Below are 7,889 nucleotides of genomic sequence, written 5' to 3' on the forward strand. Positions count from 1 at the left end.
ATACTGGGGGTGCCAGATGCTGTAGAGAAAAACAAAGCTGGGGTGGGTGTTGGGAGCTATTGCAATTTTCAAAGGTCTCATAGAGAAAGAAGGGGAGAGTTGAGGGAAACTTGAAGGAAGTGAGGGAATGAGCCATGGGGCCAGCGGAGTGAGTCCTGGTAGAGAGAAGAATCCACGTAGAACATTCCAGGCAGAGAGAAGAGCTGGAATGTGCTTGGTGTGTTCAAGGGACAGCAGGAGGCCAGCAGGGCTAGAGCAAAGGAAGAGGAGAGAGGCGGGTCGGGGGGGAGAGGGCAGAGGGGTCATGGGGCCGGTAGAGGTTGTGCAGGTCAGTGTAAAAACTTTGCTTTTACTGTGAGTGAGATGGGAGTGATGTCAGGGTTTTGACCAGAGGAGGGACACGATCTGATGTATTTAAAGCCTCCCTCTGGTTAGACTGGGAGGGAGCAAGGGTGAAATTGGAGAGAGACTGGGAAAGGAACAGGCCACTGATTATCCAGGTGTCAGCAGGACCTTCCTGGCCTTGAGGAGGGTGTTTGGGGTGAGGGAAGAGCGGACAGTCTGGGAAGGCCAGGATGGACGGCGTGTTACTGGGAGCACCCGGGGGCTGTGCGGGTCCTGGCCTGCACCTGACATGAACCCACCCACCACACCCTGCCTTGGGCAGTGTTGTGGCAGTGGCACAGTGAGCAGAGGGCACCCCCTGGGATGGCACAGGCCTGACCTGTGGTGTGTCAACCCCATCTCCTCCTGGGGCATGACCCCCCTACCCCCACTGATGCCCCTGGCCTTGGCTTGGGCTTGGAATTGCTGGGCTTGGAATCAGAAAGGTTTGGCCCTGACACTTTTCAGCTCTCTGAGCCTCAGTTTCCCCCTCTGGGAAGAGGACCAACTCAGGGTTTTCATGAGGCCTGTAGGGATGCACATGAAGTGCCTGCAGGATGCCCACACACAGTAGGCAGAAGGTGACTGCCTGCCGTCCCTCTCTGGCCAGGTCCGGTGGGCGGCAGATGGCCAAGGTGGTGCGGAACTTCTTGCAGGCCCAGCAGGTGCAGTCGCCCGTGGAGCTGTACTCAGACTGGCTCTCTGTGGGCCACGTGGATGAGTTCATGAGCTTTGTGCCCACCTCCGACCAAAAGGTGCGTCCCCTTCCCACCTGAGCCACCTCTGCCCCTGCCTGGCCTGATGGGATGAGCCAGGGCAAAGCTACCTGGAACCAGCTCAATCCTGAGTCCAGGGTGAGCTTTGGGTCGGGGCACCCTTGGGGCCATGTTAATCAGGGAAGGCTTCTTGGAGGAGGCCAGAGACTCAGGCCAGGAGGGCACTCATTTGCTCACTACTCAGACACTCATCCTCACACTTACTGGGTGTTTGCTTGGACCCAAGTCCCTCAGCCAAGAGCCAGGAATGACATTGATAACAATTGGTAATATTTGCTGAGCACCTACCATCTGCTAAACACTCCAGCTGTTTTAATTCATTTAACCTTCCAACAAGTCCATGAGGTGGGTGTTATTATTATTGCCCCCATTTTACAGGTGAGGAAACTGAGGCTCAGAGGGCCATTAACTCACCCAAGCTCACACAGCCTGCAGGTGGCAGGGTAGGACTCAAATCCAGATGTGGGCTCTGGGCCTCCACGTTCACCACTCAGCTCCACCGCCTTGCAGCGGTGACCAGGGAGGGCATGGCCCTCAGGCCACAAGCAGCCCAGGAGGTGAGGCCTCCCAGTGCCCAGTGGTTATAGCCCCGAACAGAGAGAGCTCTGCCAGGGGCAGGTACAGGGTGCAGTCGGAGTATCTGCAAAGCTCTCCCTCTGTCGGTGAAGGAGGAGACACTGCAAGTGGGTCTTGAAGTGAGAAATCGGAGTTCCCTCCACCGCCTTGCAGCGGTGACCAGGGAGGGCATGGCCCTCAGGCCACAAGCAGCCCAGGAGGTGAGGCCTCCCAGTGCCCAGTGGTTATAGCCCCGAACAGAGAGAGCTCTGCCAGGGGCAGGTACAGGGTGCAGTCGGAGTATCTGCAAAGCTCTCCCTCTGTCGGTGAAGGAGGAGACACTGCAAGTGGGTCTTGAAGTGAGAAATCGGAGTTCCCTGATGGGCAAAGTGCGGAAGGGCCTGCAGGCAGGGAGAGCAGCAGGGACAGAGGCCCAGGGGTGGGAACCGGCTTGGAGGACCGAGAGAATCACAGCAGTTCTCTGTGGCTTGTGGGTTGAGAGGAGAGCGGAGTCCTGGGCATGACCCAGCTCTTGAATTCAGGCCCCTCCTGAGTCTGGGGTCTCCTGCATATCAGGGGGACCTTTCCACTGAGCCATTTTCCCTCCCTCTGTGCCAGGGCTTCCGGCTGCTCCTGGCCAGCCCCAGCGCTTGCCTCAAACTCTTCCAAGAGAAGAGAAAGGAGGGTTACGGGGAGGCGGCCCAGTTTGATGGTGAGTGCCAATGACCCGGTCACCCCTCGGGGACCCTGCCCTGTCATCACCAGCCCCGGGCACGGCGGATGCCTTTTGTGGCTGGGCCCTTGGGTACAGCCCCTCCATCTGCAGATCTCTCGGCTGGCTCAGAGCCCGACACCCCATGAGGGGGTTAAGACAAGGGCTCTCCCCTTCTTGGGAAGCCAAGCGTTCAACGGATTGCTGCAGGCCCTCTGATGGGTGGGCTGCTTCCTGGGCCATGCCCCAAAAGAGGAGAGGAACACGAAGCCATGAGCGCCAACATGCCAGACTGTGCCAGGCATGTTCACGTTCTGGCCCACCTGATCTCCCATCCCTCTTCTTTATTCCTTCTCACAGAGGAGGAAACTGAGGCTCAGAGAGGAGAAGTGATTTGCCCAGAGCTATGCGGCCAGGGAGAAGCAGGGCTGGGGTCTCGGCGTGGGAGGAGAAGCCAGGTGTGGTGGCCAGGGACCCTCGGCGGGACCTCCTTTGGGAACTGACAGACCCCTCCCTGCCACAGGCCTCAGTGTTGCCACCTGAGGAATAAGCACTGGAAGGGATATGGTGCAGTCTTCCAAATGGATAGACCTGGGCTCAAACCCTGGTCTTGCCACTTGCTGGCTGTGGGATCAGCCAAGGGTGTGTTCTGAACCTCTCAGTGCCTCAGTTTCCTCTTCTCTGAATTGGAGGTGATAATTAACCCCTTCTAGAATTGTTTTAAAGATGAATAATAAATTAAGCAGGGTTCCCAGAGCATGGTGGGTGTTCAGTAATGGTAGCTGTACCATAATTATTAGGCCCTGAGTTCGGGAGTCCCTTCCCAAGGGGTTTTTGATCCATCACTGGGTTTTACCTGCAGCCAGAGCCTGCTCCCATCAGGGTTTCCAGTCTCTGGCTTTCTCCATCCCAGCTTCAGACCTTGGCACTGAGGTGGAAGGAAAACCCTGGCCTGGATTATGCAGCCCCAGGCCCGAGGTGGCCCCCAGGCAGTACTCCCTGGGCCCATGTACTGTCTTTCTCTTGCAGGGTTAAGACACAAGGCAAAGAGAACCATTAACGAGATGCTGGCGGACAGACGCCTTCAGAATGACAGTCTCCATGTACAGGTGAGGGGCAGGACCATCGGCTGCTCTAAGGGGTCCTCCACCTTCCAGGGAGAAGCAGCCCCAGGAGCTGCTGGGGTGGGTGGGAGATTCTACCCTGGGCCTCTGATTGCCCTGGGGCTGCTGGGACATGTGGGTAGGACAGAGCCTCTGCCTTCGGGAACCCACAATCTGATGGAAGAAACAGAGCCATTCCCTCAGTGAGCTCCCAGTCTGATGAGGGAGACCTGGCCCTGCTCTGGGGAGGTGATTCATTTCTATAGAAGCAAGTCTGAGTTCTCATCCTAAAAGTCTGGTGAAATGAGAGAGACGTGGTAGAGAAATGGGCCCCCGTGGGGATGAGGGGTAGGGTGGATGGGAGTTAGGGGGATCCAGAGAGGAGAGCAGGTGGAACGGGGTCTCAGGAAGGGACAGGCTTTGCCCCAAGGATAGCACCTGCCACATGCATGGTGCAGGGCCTGGCACAGAGTTGGTGCTCAGTAAATGGAACGAGGCCCTTTTGTCCTCCCCAGTGGTGCCCAGCACTTTCCCCTAAACTGCTGAGATGGGGCAGGAGCATAAGCCTCGCTGTAGCTATGGCTGGGACTGTGTGTTGTAGTGACAAGGACTTTTGGAAACAGAAACTGCCTGGGTTCAAACCCCAGCTCTGTTGCTTCCTAGCTCTATGTCATTGGGCTGGTCACTTGAGCCTCAGTTTCCCCATCTAGGAATAGCAATGGCTCCTATTGCACTAATCTGTTGTAAGGCTCAAAGGAGCTAGAGGGCACAGAGGGCTCTGCACGGGCCCAGCAGCACACAGTAGGCACTTGGCCAGCATTAGATCCTTCCTTGTCCTGGGTGGGCCACTGCCTCTCCTCCCGCCCCCAGAAATGCATCGACTGGAACCGTGATGTGCTGAAGCGGGAGCTGGGCCTGGCCGAGAGGGACATCGTGGACATCCCCCAGCTCTTCTCCATGAAGGGTGCCTACGCAGAAGCCTTCTTCCCCGACATGGTGAGAGTCTCTTGGGCAGGGTCCTGCTGGGGGTCCCCTGGGGTCACAGGAGAAGCACTCCCTGTCCAAGGGCAGGGCCTGTGGACCTCCCCAGTGTTTGTTTTGTGCACATAGGATGAACATTTCCATCAGTGGTCCTCAACCAGGGGTGATTTTGCCCCCTGGGGTACTTATTGCCACAGGGAGGTGGGTGCTGCTGGCATCCAGGGGGCAGAGGCCAGGGTGTTGCTAAACACCCTACAGTGCACAGGACAGACCCCCCAACCAAGGGCTCTTATGTTTTTTCACCCAAATGGAAAAAGAAAGTATAGTTTAGTTGCAGATGTTTGAGGCTTCTGTGTCTGGGCCTCAGCTGCCTGCTCTATCCCCAACCCTGGCCCGCTTGCTGCTCTCTGGGGGTGGGGGTGGGGGGGGCTCCTGAATCAGGCAGGTGCAGCAGGCGGTGTCCTCTTGGGCTGTCATTAACTAGGCAGCTGACAGGCAGATGAGCAGATATGATCTCACCTGCGTGTCACCTGGGAGGGGCCTTTGCGATGCTATCACTGCAGGCCTGGCCAAGGTGCCCATTATCCCCCTGGGAAAAGATGTTGGGGTAGACTCTCCCTCTTCAGATGGGGTCTTTAGCTTGAATCCCTCTCGTGGGACAAGCCAAGGGTTGGAAGTGAATCCTGGGATCAGGTGTGGAGGACATGCATTTGTTTCCAGCTTCTCTCTGTGGGATTCCAACCTCTAGATCCTGGTAGGGACCGTGAGAGCAAGATCTCTCAACTCTGTAGCTCTATTGCTATTTGGGGCTGTAGAAACCTCTGTTGCAGTGCTGTCCTGTACACTGTCAGATGTTTAGAGGCATCCCTGGCCTCTACCCTCTAGAGGCCAGTAGTACCTCCCCAGCGTGACAATCAAAAATGCCCTGGGGAACAAAATTGCCCCTGATTGAGAATCACTGCTCAAAGGCAGCGTTGTCTGTTAGAATTTTCTTTGATAATGAAAATGTTCTGTACCTACACAATACAGTATGGTAACCACTGAGCCGCATGTGACTACAGGTCACTTGAAATGTGGCTAATGTGGATGAAGAACAGACATTTTAATTTTATTTCAATTTAATTTTAATTTAGATCGCCACGTGTGCCTAGTGGCTGCTATACTAGAGGGCAAAGCTCTAAGGGACTACCTGGCTCTGGTTCCGACTGGGAGTGGAAGACGGGCCTAGGCTGGAGCCCGTGACCTCAGTCAGCTCTCCTTAGGCTGTGGCCTGGCCGCCACCTGCTGGAAGCCCCCTCCCCAGCACACACCCCATCCATGGGAATTTCTTAGCTTCAGTCCAGGCTCTGCTAAAAGATCCCAGTATGCCCTCACTAGAAGAGCCCTTAGGGAACATTCGGTTATCCCCCACATCTGTCAGATGGGGAAACTGAGGCCCTCATAAGGAGAGTGGGTGATTGCCTGAGGTTACACAGTGAGTGAGTGGCAGAGCTGGGACCAGCCCCCAACCTCCTGACTCCTCATTCGGGAGGAAGCAGAGGCCCAGCTGGTTGTGGTCCTGAGTCCGGCTCCTGCTCCTCTCCCTGCCCTGGTCCCCCTGCATGCCCCACCCCCACCCCAGCATGCCCTGACCCATTAGTGGGCAACTAGGTAGTTCAGGGCCAAGGCCATGGGACTGAGCCCATGGGACCCTCCTGCTTCATGTTGGTCCTGGCCATGGACAGTCCTGTGGGGCAGACTTGAGGGTGGGGGTCAGGGAACAGAGAGTTTGAGGACACAGCGTCCAAGACAGCTCACTCAACGCCAAGACTATCCAGGACCACCTTCTATATAGCAGGTCCAGGGCAGCTCCTTATGACCTCTTGCCATCCATCTGAGGCTGAGATTTCCTCTAAGAAACCTCTGTACCCCTGCATCAAGAGGAATCCCCTTTTCCAGCATTAGGGCACCGAGCCCAGGTCTACAACCAAGGGAAGCAGAGGTGCCATTGGAGATACACTCAGGTGTCCCCACGGGCTCCCAGCCCCTTCCCAACTCCTCAACCCCACAGGTGGCCAGAGTGCGACACTCTGGCAAGGTGTAAAGAGCATGGGGTTTGGCGTGAGTCAGATCCAAGTTCAAATTTTAGTCTTACCATTCTCTAGCCGTGTGGCCTTGATTGTGTTACTTAACCTGTCCAAGTTGCAGCCTTAAAGGGAGACTGTGAGATTTAGTGATGATATATCTAGCACATAGAAGATGTTCAATAAATGGTAACAATTATCAAGGCTGTCAAGGACAGTTGAGCAAGCTGCGTACTGAACAAGCACACCACACTTGTGAAGACATTCACACTGCAGGCCTCGGAGATGTGCATATTTGTTGTATAAATTTCCAGCAGATGACAGTAAAATCTCTTATTCTAACAAAATTGTTATTATGACAATTTTGTGACAAATGGAAGAAAATATTGATTGGAGGAAGGGGCGATTTGATTCATACGAAGTTACTGTGTATGTTACTGACAGCCCTGGCTGTTGTTAATTCTCTTTCCGATGGCAAATCGGTTTCTGGGTTACTGTGTATGTTACTGACAGCCCTGGCTGTTGTTAATTCTCTTTCCGATGGCAAATCGGCTGTTGTTAATTCTCTTTCCGATGGCAAATCGGTTTCTGGCGAATCTGTTTCTTCTCTATTTTCATAGATCCCAGCTCTTGAGCAAGTCTCAGTCCTGGTGGCCCAGGACTGCTGGGGAGGATGGACAGGCCCTGCGGATGGGTTGGCAGTAGCCAGAGCCCACAAGGGGCCCCGTGTATAGAACATTTACAATCCAGCCTCCGTCTTGCCTTCTCTCTTTTGTAGGTCAACATGGTGGTCTTGGGCAAGTACCTGGGCATCCCCAAGCCCTTCGGGCCCATCATCAACGGCCGCTGCTGCCTGGAGGACAAGGTGCGGTCCCTGCTGGAGCCGCTGGGCCTCCACTGTGTCTTCATTGATGATTACTTGTTCTACCACGAGCTGCTTGGGGAGATCCACTGCGGCACCAACGTGCGCCGGAAGCCTTTTCCCTTCAAGTGGTGGAACATGGTGCACTGAGCCGGCTCCCAGCCACCGTCCTCTCTGCCCTCCTACTGGGGAACCCCGCCAGAGTGAGGGAAAGGAACATCCTCCTGGGCTCCACCCTCTCGAGGGAGCCTTGGCACTCCCCCCACCTCCCAGTGCCTGCAAACGTGCCGGCCACTGTGGGCACCGGGACACAGGGATCGATGTCACCCATCCTCACCCAAGAAGGATTGACCTCATTCTTCCCTCTCCTCTTCCTACCCACGGTCCCCAGAGGTTCTGGAAACAGTCACAGCCTTAGCAAGTTGAAGAATGGCTGTGAGTGGCCTTGGTGGG

The 7,889-nt window shown here is 55.6% G+C and overlaps 1 protein-coding gene across 1 annotated transcript in view; it reads left to right on the plus strand.

Annotated features, from left to right (window-relative positions):
- The window catches only part of PADI1 (peptidyl arginine deiminase, type I), a 40,157-nt gene extending 32,571 nt beyond the window's left edge, over positions 1-7,586 (plus strand). The window contains exons 12-16 of the mRNA XM_008592405.1: positions 995-1,139; positions 2,334-2,427; positions 3,457-3,536; positions 4,401-4,526; positions 7,353-7,586. Of these exons, the coding sequence (XP_008590627.1) occupies positions 995-1,139; positions 2,334-2,427; positions 3,457-3,536; positions 4,401-4,526; positions 7,353-7,586 (679 nt within the window). The remainder of the gene's footprint in view (positions 1-994; positions 1,140-2,333; positions 2,428-3,456; positions 3,537-4,400; positions 4,527-7,352) is intronic.
- Positions 7,587-7,889: the final 303 nt, after the last annotated feature.

The sequence above is a fragment of the Galeopterus variegatus genome, unplaced genomic scaffold (assembly GCF_000696425.1).
Source record: "Galeopterus variegatus unplaced genomic scaffold, G_variegatus-3.0.2 Scaffold7896, whole genome shotgun sequence".
Lineage (NCBI taxonomy): Eukaryota > Metazoa > Chordata > Mammalia > Dermoptera > Cynocephalidae > Galeopterus > Galeopterus variegatus.